The 20484-nt window shown below is 53.3% G+C and overlaps 1 protein-coding gene across 1 annotated transcript in view; it reads right to left on the bottom strand.

Annotated features, from left to right (window-relative positions):
- The window catches only part of TSPOAP1 (TSPO associated protein 1), a 2768302-nt gene that overhangs the window by 1089618 nt on the left and 1658200 nt on the right, over nt 1-20484 (bottom strand). Inside the window, exon 27 of the mRNA XM_086954028.1 lies at nt 5945-6096. Coding sequence (XP_086810154.1) covers nt 5945-6096 — 152 coding nt within the window. The remainder of the gene's footprint in view (nt 1-5944; nt 6097-20484) is intronic.

Here is a 20484-nt window from a genome sequence, read left to right as displayed (position 1 = left end):
TTGTTGCAGTACCACATGGTAGTAGTGTTGTCCGTGAACACCTGTACTACACTCGCAGCTCCAAAAGGTTGATGTAGAGCCGGGACTCTGCCGGAGACCAGAGGCATCTGATCTCCGCCTCTTCCATGTGGCCTCCCCAGCCCTGGAGGGACGCGTCCGTCACAACCACATGCTCCGGGTGGGGTAGGGAGAGGGATCTGCCATTGACCCAATCGCGGTCCGTGAGCCACCACTGCAGTTGTCTCGCAGTGCCCTCCGAGATCAAGACATGGTCGGACAGGTTGCGGGGCCCACTGAAACTTCAGGTCCCACTGCAGAGCCCGTATCTGCCACCGGGCTTGATGCACTAGAAGGATGCAGGAGGCCATCAGCCCCAGAATCCGCAACGTCAACCTGACCGAGACTCGGGATAAAGGCTGAAAGGCGGGAATCAGAGCCTGTATATCCCGAACCCGCTGTTCGGATGGGTAAACCCGAAACTGCGCAGAGTCGAGAACCGCTCCGATGAAGAGGAGCTACTGAGAGGGACACAGGTGCGACTTCGGCACATTGATGGAGAATCCCAGCAAATGCAGGAGGTCGGCCGTAGTCTGGAGGTGGCTGACGACTGTCTGGGGCGAGCCCGCCTTCAACAACCAGTCGTCTAGGTAGGGGAAGACTGATACCCCTAATCTGCGTAGATGAGCTGCGACCACCGCTATCACCTTTGTGAACACCCATGGGGCGCTGGTAAGGCCGAAGGGGAGCACGGTAAGCTGAAAGTGCTCTTGGCCTACCGTGAACCGCAGGTAACGCCGGTGGGCCGGCAGGACGGGGATGTGGAAATAAGCGTCCTGCAAGTCCAAAGCTACCAGCCAGTCTTCTGGGTCTAGGGCAGCTAGGACCTGAGCCAAAGTCAGCATCTTGAACTTCTCCTTCCGGAGGAAGCCGTTGACGTTCCGCAGGTCCAAGATAGGGCGTAGGCCCCCTTTGTCCTTCTTGGGTACCAGAAAGAAGTGGAAGTAACATCCACACCCTACTTCTGTCCCAGGAACGCGCTCGATGGCCCCCTTGGCCAAGAGGGCCGTGACTTCCTCTTGCAGAAGTTGCAAGTGATCCCCCGACACGCGGTGGCATGGATAGAGGGGTCGCCTCGAAGGGGAGGGAGTAGCCCCTTCGGACAATCTGCAGCACCCACCTGTCCGATGCGATAGTGCGCCAGTGGGAGAGGTGATGGCGAACCCTGCCTCCCACAGGCGACACATGGGCCTGAAAACTCAGACTAGGAAGGTTTTGAGGCGGGTGCTGTGGAGGGAGGTGTGGACTGGCCTCGCCGTTGTCCCCGACCGCCGCCACGGCGGTTTCCACGGCCGCCCCCGCGCTGTTGAACATTCTGCGGCACGTGGCTGGCAGCAAGTGTGGGGGCGCCCCTCCGTGGCCACGAAAGGAGCGAAAAGCACCCGATTGCTGGCGTGGGGCCGAGAAGCCCAAGGACTTGGCCATAGCCCTGGAGTCCTTAAAACGTTTCAGCGCATGGTCTGCCTTGTCGCCGAAGAGGCGACGGCCATCGAACGCATGTCTAGGAATGTAGCCTGGACATCGGCCGAGAAGTTGGCGGACCTGAACCAGGCATGGCGGCGAACCGCCACCGTCGTTGCCATCGCCCTGCCTAGTGATTCCATTGTATCCAGCCCACACCAGATGGAATAACGCGCTGCATCTCGCCCCTCCGCAAGGGTTTGGGCGAGTTTAGCCCAGACCTCCTCTGGACATTGTGGCAGCACGTCCCACAGAGTGTGGGTGTAGCAGCCCAAGAGACAGGTGGTATTAACAGACCGCAGCCCTAAGATCACAGACGAGAACACCTTCTTCCCGAACTGTTCGCATCTCTTGGATTCCCTGTCGGGCGGAGCCGACGGGAATGCGGTCTGGGAATTTGAGGCCTGGATGACCAGGCTCTGGGGAGTGGGGTGGGTGGACAAAAAGCATGGGTCGCCCGGGGCCAGGCGGTAGCGTCTGGCCACGTTCCTATCCACAGGCGGACCTGTGGCGGGCTTGGACCAAGTGCCCACAAGAACGTCACACAAGGCCTCATTGAACGGCAGCAGAGGCTCGCTGGAGCTTGACTGCGGTTTGAGGACCTCAGTGAGGAGGTTAGTCCTCACGGCCACGACGGGGAGCTCAAGGTTTAAGGCCTTGTCTGCCTTCGTCAACACTACGCTATATCTAGACCCCTCCTCCGAAGCCACAGTCGGAGGGGAGACAAATCCAGTGTCTGGCGATGTGTCAATACCACTGGCCTCCCCAAGCTCGTATGTCCAGTCCTGTTGAGACTGGCACTCCCGTGGCAGAGGGTCCTCGGACCCCTCCCAATCTTCCTCGTCACCTGTGTCCTGTAAAACAGGATTAGTAGACAGGGCCTTCTCATGGAGATAAAAATCCCCAAAGGCAGACGGAATCGGAGCCCAGCGGCGCCAGAGTCGGCCCGCAGGAAACATTTGGGACGGCGTCCACTGCGGGCGCCGGGGGTGACACCCGTGGGGCCGGCGCCGGTGAGGTCGTAAGGTCGACCGGCGACGACTGTAGGAAGGTGGATACCTGACTATGGTTGCCCCCAACTTTTTGCCTGGTGTTTTGCTGGTTTTCCGACTTAGTTGGCCTGGGACCCTGCCAATCAGGACCCCAGGCCTACTGCTCTCTCTGTAAAATGGATTCCATGTACCTTAGGTACATATCCAATTGGTACTGGGCCACCTTATCAGACCCTGTAACTCAGGGCATAGGTGTACCCAGGGCCTACCAGGGGCTGCAGCATGTATTATGCCACCCCTGGCTGGCCATCTAAATCTGACACAACTGGCTGCACGACAGCTGGGGCAAGGTGGTGTAATCACCCTTTGCTTTAGTTATAGTATACCTATATCTAACCCTAAAATGGACACACAGATTCCTATCAGTCACTCCTATGGCAGGCCTTGACAATCCTGAAGGCAGAGTGCTTGGAATCGTGTGAGATGGTGCTCTGGCATGAGCTGAGCCCGTTTGCAGCTTGCGGAACCAAGTCCTAATAGCTGTTCCATGATAACGCATACCATATACTCTTAAGTGCATTATAATCCTCGCGGTTATATGCTAACTCTGGTATCGCTTTATCAAAACATGTCGAGTAAGGTGTCATACAAATTGGAATACTAACCCCTCGCCAATTCTGGCGACGGGGTTAGCATTCCACCCTTCTAGAGGGACACGACATGTAAGTAACTGTGAACCCCGGTTAAAGTTAAACGAAGCCTCAGCTCCACAAAATGGATGCTGCCACCACAGACACGAGTCTGACCCCCTGCAGCTGGGAGTCCTTCCAGCGAGGGGAGCTTGGACAAAGGGTTTCCTGTCAGGGGCGGTGCTAGCACCATCCCAGACAGGGTTTTGTGTATCCTGGGTAGGCAGGGCTTTACAGGAAGGTGACTGCTGAGTGGCACCCCGGTGCTCACTACGCATCTGCCGGCTAGAACCAGTTCCAGGGGCACACCAGCCCCTGGCCTGGGGAAAGTCCGGCATGGGAGAGATGTGTAACCACCCCCCTTCCTGGTCCCACCCCTAGGGCAGGACCTAGTCACGTACCCACCCCTTTCTTTAGGATAAAGGCAGGAGCGGGGACCCTTCCAAATTAGATCATCTTTGAATCCTGAACAACTTTCTACGAAAGGAACTCAAGACTTCTTCTCAAGATTTCTCCCTTGTGGCTAAGGAGTAGTCACCCTGCATCCGCAGGCACCATCTAAGAACTCTGCGGTTTGCTGCACGTCCTTCCTCAGGTATCCGACCGACCAGCACGACGAGACCCGGCTTCCCTGGCACCTCTGACCTCTACCTACCTCTACAGCTAAGCTGAGAACCGTAGGTGCGACGAGACCTCGAGGGACCGGCCATCATCAGAACTGCACGACTTCTATCCAGCACGACCGCCGAGGGATCCTCTGGTGAGTGCTTTGGGGTCCGAGAAGCCCCGACCCTGAGCAGCTCCAGCACCGAAGTCCAGCCTCCCAGCATCTCCACAATCTGCGTGGGGCCCTTCTGCTTTTTGCTGCTCACCGCGTTGTTTGGCTACTAGCTCGCTGGCTTGTGGCCTTCCTAACGACGCCCGACGACATCACTGCGGCTGGTCTGGTTGCTCCAGACTGGCCCTTGCTCCCTTCCAAAAGAGGAGCACCCCGGACCCTCCTGGTCCACTCCAGACGCCATTTTGAGTCCACCGCGTGGGCTTGAATTTGCCAAGATTTGTTGCCCCAATCCTGGGTCCAGCGACGTCGACAGCTTCATCCATCGTGGGACAGCTCGCACCTCCATCCTGGTCGCCGACAATGCCTTCTGGTCCGTGAGATCTGCAGAGCACAGCGTCGCCCACTCACCTAGTCGAGGTGACTACCATCCGGTGCCCTCCTGGTGCCACCTGACTACTGGCTAGTAGTCACGAACTTGGTCCCCTCTGCTTTCAGGTGTCATCCATCTTCGATCCAGGCTTGGATCAACTCGAACTATCTTCACTGGTCGCCTGCCAGCAACTTCTTTCTTCAGGCTCCTGGTTCGTCTACGAGGATTCCCGACGTCTTTTGAGACATATGCAGCTGCAGCCCCTGGGCTAGGTAAACTCGGCATTTCGGTGCCCCAGCATAGCCTCACTATCCAAGGGTCAGGATCCACTGTTGTTTTCGATCTACCTTATCGGGTTCGCCCGAGAACACTAACTTTGTCTTTACTAGCTCCCATAGACTTTGTCCCGCATCCCGCGTGAGAGTGCACACTCTGCACCCGAGTCCCCTAGGCCTCCTACTAGTAATCTGAAGGTTCAGTAACGTAGTCCTAGCGATTCCAAAGCCTATTAGTACAGTACTTACCTGCTAGTAATTTCGCATTCCACTTCCATAGTATATGGTTTTCCGTGTCCCTCGGGCATCTGTGTAAATTGTGCAACTTAAAGTATTTTCTTAAGAGTTTTGTTGTGTGCTTAGTACCCTGTCCTCATAAAGAGAACAGGGCTCTTGTGATTCTAATAAATACACTGTTTATTTTCATAACACTTGTGTGGTGTCCTTTCACTTGGTGTTCAAGGGGTATATGTGATGGTATAACAGCTGGCTTAACACGCCCTCTAGAGTTTAGCCCGAAGACTGCTCGTATCCACGCTACTAGGATAGCTGGTCTGTAAGGTTGACTTACAACCAATCACCATAAGGGTTGTTTGGACTGATACATAGTGATCACTAGAATAGTGAGCACTGCATATCAGGCCAACTTCTCACAGTCACCACTTCTGCTAAACTCCGCTTGATCCAATTATACTATTTGCACACCCCCTACTTAACCCTGTAGCGTCTACATCGAGCCGGCTTCTTCCCATCCGCCTCGTGTGCAAGATGTGGTCAAGACCCTGCCGACTTCTTCCACATGGTGTGGGTGTGTCCCCATTTAGCTCAGTTCTGGGGTGAGATCGAAAGTGAGCGGACAGAGGTCCTAGGGTGGGAAGTCCCTCATGATCCACGTCACTCCCTTCTCGTGATTACAGACGGACTAGACGGGAACAGACACGAGAAATTCTTTTCCAGCACAGCCATGGTTGTGGCCAAGCGGGACATAGCCACCTCCTGGTAGCTTCCCACACCACCGGGTTCTGAGAACTGGCGAAGGGGGTGGATTGGAGCACGGCGCAAGAAAAACCCATGTATGAGGTTGAGGGTGTCCTAAGAAATAGGGGAGGATATTGGGCAAATGGCTGGGTGCCGTGGTGTAGTCTGAACTATATACATGACATTAGTATTCACGGCTGCAAGGTGGGGTTAAAAGTGATGTCTTTGTTCTTTAAGTGTTTTGCAACACTAATAGTACTGTCTAATGTCGTATTGCTGGTGTTTGCTTTTGTAAAAACAAAACAATTGTTTATCAAAGAAAGAAAAACTGTGCATATTACCTTTTGACCATCGGCGTATACTGCATAGCCCGTTACTCGAACCCCATTGGATGTTCCAGCTGCGTCAATAGTCACTGGAAGCCAGCTGATAATAAGAATCCCAGGTGTTGGACCAAGTTCAACCTGCACATCAAGGGGAGCATCAGGAGGACCTATGGAGAAAGACCAAAATAGTTCATTGTAGATTATTAAAAGGATATATTCAACAGGTTCTGGAAACCAAACAACTTTATTTGATCTATCCCTCTAACAATCATGCCTGGCTTTCTCAAGATACTTACAGGCTGTAGCTCAGTATCACATTTATCATTAGGTATGCTATGGTGACTGTAGCATTGCTGGCTTTTCTCTGACATATTGCTTTGTGTAGGAGGACTGAATGGGATTGTCTTTATATTAGGGATCCTCAACATGTATACATTTTTGATGCATCCTTGGATCCTAACATCATTTGCTCCCTCAATCCCATTGTGCAATTTACATCAGCTGAGAATATGTTCACATCTTTGATACAGCCTTGGATTCCACCACCATTTGCTCCCAAAAACCTGTTGCACAAGTTATTTACCTTCGGTAATGATATATCTGTAAGAAACATTAGTTAGTTAGAATCCTTACCTTAGAATATCCCCAGGCGTCAGACTGGATCTGGAAAGTTTTCGTCAGAGGTACCTTTCGTTTTCGTCAGAGGTCAATCTCAGCCGAGTTCAGGCGCTAAGTCGATCGGTCCAGGCGGGCTAATTTCCGTAGCGGCCATCTTGGGTGGGAGGAAGCGCTTTTGCACAGTCTAGTGGACAGCATAAAAGGGGCACCCGGAGCAAGGCGCTTGACCTAGCTGTGTGTTATTTCCCTCCTGAGGCGGAAGCCGGGAGGTTGCTGTGTTGCTTTTACTTTGTGTTATTTTACGTTGCACTTTTCCGCTTGAATAATAAGCTTTTAAATTGCATTCCCTTTCCCCCCACTTCCACGCTACCTGGGCCAGTCTCAGCCGAGTTCAGGCGCTGAGTCGTTCGGTCCCGGGCAGGCTAATTTCCATAGCGGCCATCCTGGGTGGGAGGAAGCGCTTTCGCGCAGTCTAGTGGACAGCATAAAAGGGGATGGACATGCCTCCGCGCAGCGGACGCGACCAGTGGACGCGCCGGATCTGCGCCGGAGTCGCGCCAGAGTCCAGCCCGTCTGCACCAAGGAAGCGCCAGGGGCCGGGACGGCTGGACATAAAGACACCCATGACCAGGTTAGCCCCCTTTACTCATTATGGATGCTATGCTCACTTAAACCCCCGGGGAAGCCCTGTCACCATTCGCTCACCCCAGAGATGCTGTTGCATGCTCCCAAGTGCCAGTGCCTTGGGAGAAGGACCAGACCCCCCCCCTCCCCTTGCGATGAGGGAACCAAATTAGGAAACCACGAGCTACACCCGCTGATCAGTCAGACTGGGTTTCTTATCAACGCTCGCTCCCTAGTCAAGAACAACTTCGCCTTCAGGGACTTTATTTCGAACAGAAGCCCCGCCTGGTCATTCGTCACCGAGACCTGGGCTTCTGAGTCTTCAGGGCCGGAACTTCTGAACGCTATCCCCGAGGGGTACTCCCTGGCTAGAATGGATAGAGAGGGACGTAGGGGGGGAGAGGGGGGGGGGGGGCTGGGATTACTACACAGAACCTCCATAAAGTGTCGGACTGAGCATCTTCCCTCGGATTCCTTTCAGGCCATGTATTTTGCCCTTAACCCCGCCACCACTGTCTCCTTTGCGGGCATCCTGATTTACAGGCCACCGGGGCTCAGGTCTGCCTTCAGTCATGACCTACTAAAAGTGTTGGAACCGTTCATGGATAGACCTAACTTAACTATCCTTGGTGACTTTATCTTTCACTTGGAGAATGTCAGCTCTGCAGACACCATCCATCTGTTGGACACTTTTGCCTCCTGTGGGCTGACACAAAGAGTTATACGGCCTACTCACTCTGCAGGACATACGTTGGATGGTGTCTTCTCCAATGACACTAGAATAAGCATAGGGACCCCCCTCCCCCTTTCTTGGTCTGACCACATGGCTGTCCCTTTTGATTTCTTACTACCTTATCCCACTGCTTCGTCTGAAGACCCTAGCAGATGGGAATTAAAAAGGAACTTCCGGGGGATAAACAGCAAAGCCCTAGTTCCCCTGTTATCTTGCTCTATGCCCACCTTAGCAAAGGACACTGACACTGCTGCTCTTGACCTTCACCATGCCATCACAAAGGCCACTGACACCCTGGCTCCAGGAAAGCAGCACTACTCTGCCAGGAAAGGTCTCACAGCACCCTGGTACTCGGACACTCTCAGGTTGCTGAGACAGGGTTGTAGGAAGCAAGAGAGGCACTGGAGACTAGACCTTGACCCTCCTGAAAAAGACAAACACAAGAGCTTACTTAAGGAGTACAAAGCCGCGGTGTTAGCGGAAAAAAAAATCCCATTTCACCAAGGTAAACTCTTCCCTCAGCTCCCCTAGGGATTTGTTTAAAGTCGTGGACTCGCTGTGTGCTCTTCAATCTCCCGATCCCATTGTAGCTACACAGGAACTTTGTGACCAGATTTCCACCTTTTTTCATGTGAAAATAATGGATATCCACTCGGGTTTAGAAGCCCTTAACCAAGATCTAGGGCCTCCCTCTGCCTCAGCGCCATCCTCCCTAGATATGTCTCTGGCCAGATCTCAGGGTGGCTATCTTACCAATTTCCCCCCGCTTACTTTGGAGCAGCTTAATGTGCACCTTGATAACCTTAAATCCGGATCCCCTCTCGATCCCTGCCCTTTAAGATTCTTAAAGAGTGCAGAGATGTCCTACTCCCTCCCTTCCTGGAGGTTATCAACCTGGCAATTCATGAGGGTGTCTACCCGAAGCCTTGGAAATTGGCCATCGTAAAGCCCCTCCTTAAAAAGCCCCTGTCCCATCTCCCAGCCCCTGCTAAAATGTTAGAAGCCCATCTAAATTCCTACCTGAGTGCCTTCTTGGAGAACTCCAGCCTACTTGACCCGTCGCGACACGGCTTTCGAAAGGTACACAGCACCGAATCCGCCTTGACAGTTGTCACTAATAACATCCGTGCTAAGGTCGACAGTGGTCAGGCAACCTTGCTTGTCCTGCTCGGCCTCACAGCCGCTTTTGACACCCTGTCCCCTTCCATCTTGGCCAAGCGCCTCAGGCAGATAGGCGTTGACCGACCTGCGCTTTGTTTCTTAACATCTTTCCTGGTCCACCGAGAACAGAGGGTCAAGCTAGGTAACTATCTTTCTCCTGTCAAGCCCGTGCAATGTAGGGTCCCCCAGGGCTCGCCCCTGAGCCCCACGCTCTTTAACATTTATGGAAGTCCTATCCTATGCTGACGACACTCAGATCATGGTTTCTATTTCGCAAACCCTTGACATCACTGCCCTAAATTTCAGAACCTGCATGGAACCAGTGGCAAAATGGATGGTGAGAAACTTCCTCAAACTAAACGGGGAGAAAACGGAGGTGCTCATCTTTGGAGGCAAGCAAGAGATCTGGTCAATGGACTGGTGGCCTCCTGTGCTTGGTGCCTGCCCCAAGCCCTCCCAGTCAGCACGGAATCTGGGGGTAATTTTCGATACTTCCCTTTCCTTTGACAAGCAGGTCAGCCGCAACCTGCTGTGGGGTTCTGCGAATCTTGAGGAAAATTGCATACTCTCTGTCGATCGAAGCCCGTAAACAGGTCACGGTGGCCCTCATATCCTCAAGACTAGATTATTGTAACACGCTATACCTAGGAATCAACAAACAACTTGTTCAACGCCTCCAAACAGTGCAAAATGCGGCCGCAAGGTTTGTTGTTGATGAGCCTAGGCGCTCACCAGGCTCCTCCATCAGGAAAAATCTGCACTGGCTCCCCATGCAGGCCAGAATTGAGTTCAAGGCCTTGTGTCTTACCCATCGTGCCCTGCATGAATCTGGGGAAGAAGATATCAGGGTCCCGATGTAGGTACCAAATACCGGTCGGAAACGGCCGATTTCGGCCGTTTCCGACCGGTATTTGACCTACTGAGATGTAGGGGACCTTTTTTTGTCCGATTCGGTATTTTACCGATTCGGTAAAATTACCGAATCGCAAAAATACCGAATCGGTAATTTTACCGCTTTTTTAATTTGGGATGTAGGTGGGACTACTTTCTGTCCCACAGGCCCTTCAGATTCGGTATTTTAACACCCAATCCGATTTGGGTGTTAAAATACCGAATCCAGGTGTGCATGCACATGTGTGCATGCACACCTATGCCATGTGACAGACAGACATGCCCTTAGGGCATGTCTGTGTGCCACATGGCTCACATGCCTGTTTTGGGGGTGCTAGAGGGTGTCAAAGTGACACCCCCTGCACCCTTGCACAAATCGGTAATTACCGAATCGGTAATTACCGATTCGGTAGTGCCCATTGATTCCTATGGGCTTCAAGGCCCATAGGAAGCAATGGGAGATACCGAATCGGTATTTACAGAATCGGTAAATACCGATTCTTACAGATTCGGTATTTACCGAATCTGAAATACCTACATCTCCCCCCCTCTAATTTACCACGTCATAAATACCGATTCGGTATGATTCGGTATTTATGAAGTGGTAAATGTAGATTTACCTACATCGGGCCCCAGATCCCTTGTGTCCCTCTATGTCCCTGGCAGGGCACTCCGCTCTGCTAACAAAACTCTTCTTGCTGTGCCTAGAATCTCCAAGGCAAGGTGGGGTGGGAGGGCCTTTTCCTCTCTCGTGCCAAGGATCTGGAATTCTCTTCCTGTAGAGCTTAAGAATCAATCCTCTTATTCTCTCTTTCGGAAGAACTTGAAGACTTTGCTCTTCAGGAAGGCCTATCTATAACAGTCACTCCTCCTCCCCCTCCACACAGTTTCTTTTCCCATCCACAGCGCCTTGACGCCCACGGGCTAAGTTGCGCTATACAAGACCGAATTCAATTCAATTCTGCGCGTCGGTAGGCATCGTCAGCCGCGCCGCGTCCGTCGTCAGCGTCATGATCGCCGGGATGACGTCGGAGTACTTAGACGCCGCCCTCGAGCGCTGAAGTCAGTTCTGTGCATAGCTTTCTGCGCCAGGAAAGCAGAGCCATGCAAGAAACCGACACTGGTGCCATGAAACTAGGGCCCTCAAAGGGAGATACCTTAACCTAGATATCGGTTTGCAGTACGGGGAGGATGGGTGGGGCGGTAAGGAATCCAACTAACCAATGCTTCTTACAGATATATCGTAACCGAAGGTAAGCAACTTGTGCATCTGAAACAAAAACACGTTAGTTAGATTCCTTACATTAGAATAGATACCCCAGCAATACCAACCCCAGTGGTGGGTCTGCGAACCAGAATCACACCAGAAAGTCCTGGAGAACGGAACGGCCAAAGAAGCCATCTCTCCGGACTTGACTGTCCAGGCAGTAGTGCTTAGCAAACGTGGGCAGCGCGGCCCACATAGCTGCCTGACAAATGTCCTGCAAAATGATTCCCCATCCCAAGGCAGTAGTAGTCGCCATGGCCCGAGTGGAATCGGCGTGCAACCCCACAGGAGGATCCTTATTAGCAAACAGCTACAAGATCCCCTGCAGAGACCGCAACAACGGAGTCGGAGGAGGAATCGCCATCGTCCACAAGAACAGCATCAGGGTCTCGACTAGCACAGCACCGCCGAACACATGCATTTCCAGATCCACACAGACCCCAAATCCACCCTCAGAGGCACCCTCGTCTACCGACCCCCCGGACCCTGCCCCAGTTCTACGACTCCATCAGCACGCACGCCCTGACCTCCATCGACTACATCCTCCTCGGAGACCTGAACTTTCACCTTGAGAACAACAACAACTCCACAACCCTGATCGATAACCTCGCCAACCACGGACTGAGACAACTCGTCAAAACACCCACCCACTCCGCCGGCCACACGCTCGACCCAGTCTTCTCCTCAAACCCGCACGTCTCCGTCAGCCACACCACCGAACTCCTCTGCACCGACCACCGCTGCATCCACTTCACCTTCCAGAAACCCACCACATACCACGCACCCAACAGATACCCCGCCGCCGCTGGAGCAAAATCACCGAAGACCAACTACATGCAAACCTCGCTCTCAGGCCACCCACGAACCTTCCAACACCAACGTCGCGCCCCACAACTTCAGACGCTGGATCAAGGACTGCGCCAACACCCTCGCCCCGCTGAAGAAACCCCCCCAAAGAGACACCAGCAAGAAAGCCAGCTGGTTCACAGCAGAACTCCTAGATTCCAAGCAAGCCTGCCGGAAACTAGAGAAGAAATGGCAAAGTGAACAAACTCCGGACAGCCACAGAGCACACAAGGACGCCGACCGCAACCACCAACACCTTATCAGGGCTGCCAAGAAGACATCCTTCAAAGACCGCCTCGACAACAACGCACACAACAGCAAGGAGCTCTTCAACATCGTGAAGGAACTCTCTAACCCCAGCTCCAACACAAATGACATCCCGCCGTCACAAGCCCTGTGTAACTCCCTCGCCACCTTCTTCCAACGCAAGGTAGCAGACATCCACGACCGCTTCAACACCCAGACAGCCCCAACAGACAGCAACACAACGGACCTTCAGCACACCATCAACCACGTCCCCTTACTAGCCTGGACCAGAGTGAGCGTCGATGACACCATCAAGACCATGAGCACAATCTACTCCGTCAGACCCATTCCACCATCACGTCTTCAACAAAGCAAGCAGCTCCATCGCACCCCACCTACGCAACGTCATCAATCTCTCCCTTGATACCGCGACCTTCCAGAAGAGCTGGAAACACGCCGAGATCAACGCCCTACTCTAAAAACCTAAGGCAGACCCAAGAGACTTCAAGAACTTCCGACCCATCTCTCTGCTCCCCTTCCCGGCCAAAAATCGTTAACAGACAGCTAACCTGATACCTCGAAGAGAACAGAATCCAGGACCCTTCCCAGTCAGGCTTCCGCAGCAACCACAGCAACGAGACCACCCTCATCACCGCCATCAACATCAGGACCCTGCTAGACAACGGGGAGGCTGCATCACTCATACTCCTAGATCTCTCCGCCGCCTTCGACACGGTCTGCCACCGCACACTACGCGCACGCCTCCACGCTGCAGGGATATGAGACAAGGCTCTGGAATGGACCACCTCCTTCCTTTCCGGCATAACCCAGAGAGTCCGCCTTCCCCCCGTTCCGAAGCCTCTGAGATCATCTGCGGCGTACCCCAAGGATCCTTCCTCAGCCCGACACTGTTCAACATTACATGCACCCGCTTGCACACGTCGCCCGACAGCACGACCTCAACATAATCTCCTACGCCGACGACACTCAACTGATCTTCTCCCTCACCAAGGACCCCATCACCGCCAAAGCAACCTCCATGAAGGAATAAAGGCCGTCGCCGACTGGATGAAGATCAGCCGTCTGAAGCTGAACTCGGACAAGACGGAGGTCCTCATCCTCGGCTCCAACCAGTCAACCTGAGACGACTCCTGGTGGCCACCAGCACTGGGGGCAGCTCCGACCCCCACCGACCATGCACGCAACCTGGGAATTATCCTAGACTCAACGCTCTCAATGACCAGTCAAGTCAACGCCGTCTCCTCCTCCTGCTTCAACACCATCTGCATGCTCCGCAAGATCTACAGATGGATCCTGACAGATACAAGAAAGACAGTCACCCAGGCCCTAGCCAGCAGCAGACTGGACTACGGAAACGCCCTCTGCGCGGGAGCCCCGACCAAGCTCATCAATCGACTACAACACATCCAAAACGCCTCGGCACGATTGATCTTCGATGTACAATGACACGGCCAAATCACCCCCCACCTGAGAAACCTGCCCTGGCTCCCCGTCAACAAGAGGATATCCTTTAAGCTCCTCATCCACACACACAAGGCACTCCAAGAGACTGACCCAGCCTACCCCAACAGACGGCTCTCCTTCTACACCCCCAACCGCCAGCAACGCTCCGCCGACCTCTCACTCACGACCGTCCTGCGCATCCGAAGAAAAAAAACCGGCGGGAGATCCTTTTCCCACCTCGCCGCTAAGACATGGAACACCCTCCCACTGAGCCTATGACAGACCCAAGACTTGCTGACCTTCAGGAGGACACTAAAGACCTGGCTCTTCGATAAGTAGCGGCCCCCAACTCCCACCCCCTCAGCGCCTTGATACCCTCACGGGTATGTAGTGCGCTTAACAAATGACTGATTAAGGCTTTGGGAGGGACTCAGGTGTTACTTCGGCACGTTGATGGAGAAAACCCCCGCAAGTGCAGGAGATCGGCCATCGTCTGGAGGTAGGAGATGACTGTCTGGGGCGAGCCCACCTTCAACAACCAGTCGTCGAGATAGGGGAAGACTGGAACCCCTGATCTGCGCAGGTGAGCTGCGACCACCGCCATCACCATCGTGAACACCCGAGGGGCACTGAGCGGCAGAAGTGGAGCAAGGTGAACTGAAAGTGCTCGTGGCCTACCATGAACTGCAGGTCGGGCCGGGACATGGAAATAAGCGTCCTGCAAGTACAAAGGCACCATCCAGTCTCCAGGGTCCAGGGCAGCCAGTGTAGGAGAGTGGGTTCTGCAATCCTATGGTCACCCCCGATTTTTGCTTTTTGCTTCACTGGTTTACGACTTTCCCTGGCTGTGGGCCTGCTAATCAGACCCACAGCCTAGCTGTTCTCTCTCTAAATTGACACGCATTTACCTTAGGTGCATTTACCAATTGGTACTGGGCCACCTTATCAGTCCCTGTACAGCATACCTTAGGTATCCAGGGCCTAGGTGTACCCAGGGCCTACCAGGGGCTGCAGCATGTATTATGCCACCCCTGGCTGGCCACCCAAATCTGACACAACTGGCTGCACGACAGCTGGGAAAGGAGGTGTAATCACCCTTTGCTTTAGATATAGTATCCCTATATCTAACCCTAAAATGGACACATGTATTCCTATCAGTCACTCCTATGGCAGGCCTTATCAATCCTGAAGGCAGAGTGCTTGGAATTATGTGAGATGGTGCTCTGGCATGAGCTGAGCCCGTTTGCAGCTGGCGGAAGCAAGTCCTAATAGCTGTTCCATAATAACGCGTACCATATACTCTTAAGTGCATTATAATCCTTGCGGTTATTTGCCAACTCTGGTATCGCTTTATCAAAACATGTCGAGTAAGGTGTCATACGAATTGGAATACTAACCCCTCGCCAATTCTGGCGACGGGGTTAGCATTCCACCCTTCTAGAGGGACACGACATGTATGTAACTGTGAACCCGGTTAAAGTTAACTCGAGCCTCAGCATCACAAAATGGATGCTGCCACCACAGACACAAGTCTGACCTCCTGCAGCTGGGAGTCCTTCCAGCGAGGAGAGCTCGGACAAAGGGTTTCCTGTCAAGGGCGGTGCTAGCACCATTCCAGACAGGGTTTTGTGTATCCCAGGTAGGCAGGGCTGAGAGGAAGGTGACTGCAAGTGGCACCCCGGTGCTCACTGTGCATATGCCGGCTCAAACCAGTTTCAGGGGCACCCCAGCCCCTGAGCTGGGGAAAAAGTCAGGAAAAGGGAGAGGGGTGTAACCACCCCCCTCCTGGTCCCACCCATGGGCAGGACCTAGTCGCGTGCCAGCCCCTTTTCTTAGAATAAAGGTAGGAGCGGGCCCCCTTCCCAAATTAGATAATCTTGAATCTTGAACTACTTTCCACGAAAGGAAATCTTGACTTTCTCTGAAGACTCTCCCTTGTGGCTAAGGAGTAGCCACCCTGCACCCGCAGGCACCACCTAAGCATTGTGGTTTGCTGCACATCCATCCTGGCATCTCTGACCTCTACCTGCATCATCCGCCCAGCTGAGATTCGTGGGTGTGACGAGACCTGAGGGACCGGCCATCTTCAAAACCTGCACGACGCTTAACCAGCACGACCGCCGAGGGATCCTCGAGTGAGTGCACTGGGTTTTGAGAAGCCTCAACCCTGAGCAGCTCCAGCACCGAAGTCCATCCCCCCAGCATCCACGAGATCTGCGTGGGGCCCTTCTGCTCTTTGCTGCTTACCGCGTTGTCCGGTCATTTGCCCGCTGGCTAGTGGCCCTCCTGACGACGTACCACGACGATTTCACCGTTTGTCTGGTTGCTCCAGACTGGCCCTTGCTCCCTTCCAAAAGAGGAGCACCCCGGACCCTCCTGGTCCCCTCCAGACGCCATCTTGACTCCACCGCGTGGGCTAGCCTTTGCCAAGGCTTGTTGCTCCAATCCTGGTTCCAGCATCGCCGACAGCAGACAACCTCGTGGGACAGCTCGCACCTCCAGCCTGGTCGCCGACAACGCCTCCTTGCCCGTGTCACTGCAGAGTCCAGCGTCGCCCACTCACCTGCTCGCGGTGACCTCATCCGGTGCCATCTTGGTGCCCTCACAATCACTGGCTAGTGATTAAGAACTGAGTCCCCTCTGCTTTCAGGTCGTCTCCATCACCGATCCAGGCTTGGATCACACCGAACATCTTCACTGGTCGCCTGCCAGCAACTTCTTCTTTCAGGCTCCATAGACTACAACGAGGATTCCCGACGTCTTTTGCACCCTATGCAGCCGCAGCCCCTGGGCTAGGTAACCCGAGCATTTCGGTGCTCCAACGCAGGTTCACTATCCAAGTGTCCAGATCATTTTTCGTTTTAAGTCTACCTAGTCGGATTCGTCCGGAAACAGTAACTTTAGAAATACTAGCCTCCATAGACTTTGTCCCGCATCCTGCGTGAGAGTGCACACTCTGCACCCGATCTCCCTAGGCCTCCTGCTCCTAACCTTAGAGTTTAGTAGTGTAGTCCTAGCGATCCTGAAGCCTCTGGATCTTGTTACTTACCTGCTAGTATTTCGCATTCCACTTTTAGTGTATATGGTTTTTCGTGCCCCTCGGGCATTTGTGTAAATTGTGCAACTTGAAGTATTTTCGTAAGAGTTTTGTATTGTGCTTAACTCCCTGACTCATAAAGAGTTCAGGGTAGACTTGTTATAAATAAATATACTTTATTTTTCATAACAACTTGTGTGGTGTCCTTTCACTTGGTGTTCAAGGGGTATATGTGATGGTAAAACAGCTGGCTTAACACGCCCTCTAGAGTTTAGCCTAAAGACTGCTTTTGTCCACGCTACTAGGATAGCTGGTCTATAAGGTTGACTTACAACCAATCATCAATAAGGGTCGTTTGGTATGATACACAGTGATCACTAGAATAGTGAGCACTATATATCAGGCCAACTTCTCACAGCCAGGACCTGAGCTAAAGTGAGCATCTTGAACTTCTCCTTTCGGAGGAAGCCGTTGAAGCTCCTGAGGACTAAGATAGGGCGTAGGCCCCCTTTTCCCTTCTTGAGAACCAGAAAGTAGTGGGAGTAACAAACACGACCTACTTCTGGCCCAGGAACGCGCTTGATGGCCCACTTGGCCAAGAGGGCTGTAACTTTCTCCTGCAGAAGTCGCAAGTGATCCCTCGACATGCGGTGGTACTGCGGTGGCATGGTTGGAGGGGTCGCCTCGAAGGGGAGGGAGTAGCCCCTTTGGACGATTTGCAGCACCCACCTGTCCGAAGTGATGGTACGGCAGTAGAGTAGGTGATGGAGAACCCTGCCTCCTAATGGCGTTGAATGGGCCTGAAAGCATGGACTAGGAGGGCTTTGAGACGGATGCTGCTGGGGTGGATGTGGACTGTCCGGGCCGTTGTTCCCCTGCACCGCCACCGCGGTTACCACTGGAGTCCTTGAAATGCTTAAGCGCACTGTCTGCTTTGTCGCCAAAAATGCGACAGCCATCGAAGGGCATGTCCATGATAGTGTTCTGGACATCCCTCGAAAAATTGGCAGACCTCAGCCAGGCATGCGACAGATCGCCACCGTCGTGGAAATCGCTTTGCCCAGCAAGTCCGTGGTATCAAGTTCACCTCTGATGGAATACTGCGCCGCATCTCGCCCCTCTGCAAGAGCCTGGGTGAGCCATGTACGGGCCTCCTCTGGACACTGAGGCAGCACGTCCGTCACCGTATCCCACAGAGAGTGGGTGTAAAGGCCCAAAAGGCACGCCGTATTAACGGACCGCAACCCCAGCCTAACTGAGTAGAATAGTTTATTCCCGAACTGATCAAGCCTTTTGGATTCCCGATCCGGAGGAGCGGATGGGAATGCGGTCTGGGACGTAGAGGCCGGGATCACCGGACTCTCAGGGGTGGGGTGGGTGGATAGGAAGCAGGGGTCGCCCGGAGCCGGGCGGTGGCGTCAGGCCACGTTCCGAAACACAGGGGGCATTGTGGAGGGCCTGGACCAAGTGCCCATCAGAACGTCGGTGAAGGTTTCACTGAACGGCAGCATAGGCTCCAAAGAGCTTACTGGTGGTTGAAGCACCTCGGTGAGGAGATTAGTCCTCACGGCCGCAGCAGGGAGCTCAAGAGCCAAGGCCTTGGCTGTCTTGCGCAACACCACGCTATATGTAGCACCCTCCTCCGTAGCCGCGGAGAGAGGAGAGATGAACCCAGTGTCAGTAGACGTGTCAAGACCACTGGCCTCCCCCAGCTCATCTAACCAGTCCTGACTTAACTGGCACTGTTGTGCCAGAGGGTCCTCAGACCCTTCCCAGTCCTCCCCTTCATCCGTGTCCTAATAGACAGTCTGACCCGGACCAGGGTTGAAACCGGGGACGGCGTTGACCGAGGGAGGTGCCAGGGGTGGCTCCGTAGGGGTCGGCGCCAGCGGAGGAGTCATGAGGTCGGCTGGCGTCGACCAGGATCCAGGGGGGTCCTGCGGCGCCGGGACCGATGTTGCCGCCGACGCCAGCTCGAAGCCGCCAACACGCTAGGACCGCCAGTCGGGCCGCGGGGCCCGAAGGTGCACCGGCAGGCCTCACCGACGGGAAGAGAGTCCTCATGGCCATGAGGAAATCTCAAATCTCGCCGGAGTCGCATTAAGCCCAGGGACCGGAGTGTCTGGGGCCGAATGCGACTCCTGCGGCTCCAGCGGAGCCGTGCCGTGGTGCTACCCGAACCCTCGGCCGAGTCACGCGACCGGCGAGGGGAGTCAGAAGAGCGAAGTCGCTTCTTCAACTTCTTCTTTGAGTGCCTCGACTTACAGGAGGACTTGGAGCCTGAATAGTGATGATGGCTCGATGAGCGACGATGGTTGCGACTCCGTGACCGGTCCCTCGACTTCTTACTTGACCGGGATCTCGAACGGCACGGAGCCGACTGGCAGAGCTCGAGAAGCTTACAGGACCGCTCCCCCCTAGCTTTCGAAGTCAAGGCCCAGCTGTCGGCTCACGACTTGTCGTCGTAGTCGGCCCCTCGACAGTAGAGACACCGGCGTGGGGGTCGGTCACCGACCTCAGGCAGTGACAGGCGTCGCACGGTTTAAAAGCAGGTATCCCTACCGGCACCAGGAGTCGAAGTAGACTCGAAATACAGTCAAAATGGACCAAAAAGTTAGTCAAAAAGTGACTAAGGGTACTAGCTCTTCCTGGATCTGCGCTTGCTGGCGCAAAAAAAAAAGAACTGATGTCAGCGCGCGAGGACGGCGTCTAAGTACTTTGACGACGTCATCCCGGCGATCATGACGTGGAGCCGCAGACGACGCCTACCGATACGCAGGGGTACTGCTGACGAAAACTTTCGGGATCCAGTCTGACGCCTGGGTATATTCTAGTCTGATGCCTGGGGATATTCTAAGGTAAAGAATCTAACTAACGCCTTTCTTTCAGATGTGCAATTTACATCAGGTGAGAATGAGAAAAAAGCAGAGGAAAACCTGAGTCAACAAGATTATTGGTAATGTAAAGGACCCACCGGACTAAAAGTATGACTAAGGAATAAGGTCAGGTTAAGCAAATGTCAATCTGCCATTAAACAGAAACATCTGGGCAAACTGGGCATTTGTTCTGGAAAAAAAAATACTAGTAATCTTACTTCTTCTTTGTTAGTATTCATTCGTAAAAGGTAGTGGATCTACATCTAAGTGATCACGCAAAATGTTGTTAAATATAACTATGTTTTTAAATGCATTAATAAAAACTCAATCATTTTATAGCTACATTTGTAAACAGTGTAAAAAGAGCTGCTGCACCCTTATAAATCTTGGACTTTGCCTCTAAGGTGTTTGATTTTGGAAGGGCGGAAGAGGAAAGACCCAAAGCACCCAACTTCAGACTATGATGCTGGAATTGGGGGAGGTAGGTGGCACTTTTATGAATTCTGAGAGAAAACTCATAACAGAGAATTAGGAGTACAAGTCAGCAACCTTTTCTTCTCCATTAAGGGATTGTCCCCGATATGAGGCAGAAAATATTAACATGATAACAACTCCAAAAGTGCCTATCCAGGAACACTTAAAGAATCTTCCGGAAAAAAAACTGCACAGTAAAGTGTGACACACCTTGGTATCTGACCTGGAGTAATAACTCAAGAAATGATATTTGCAAATAGTATGAACCGATATCCATCTACCAGTCCGACAAATGAATGTAAAAGAAACATTACTCAT

The sequence above is a fragment of the Lissotriton vulgaris genome, chromosome 2_1 (genome assembly GCF_964263255.1).
Source record: "Lissotriton vulgaris chromosome 2_1, aLisVul1.2, whole genome shotgun sequence".
Classification (NCBI taxonomy): domain Eukaryota; kingdom Metazoa; phylum Chordata; class Amphibia; order Caudata; family Salamandridae; genus Lissotriton; species Lissotriton vulgaris.
The sequence above is the reverse complement of the archived record's forward strand: the minus strand, read 5'-3'. Positions and strand labels throughout refer to the sequence as shown.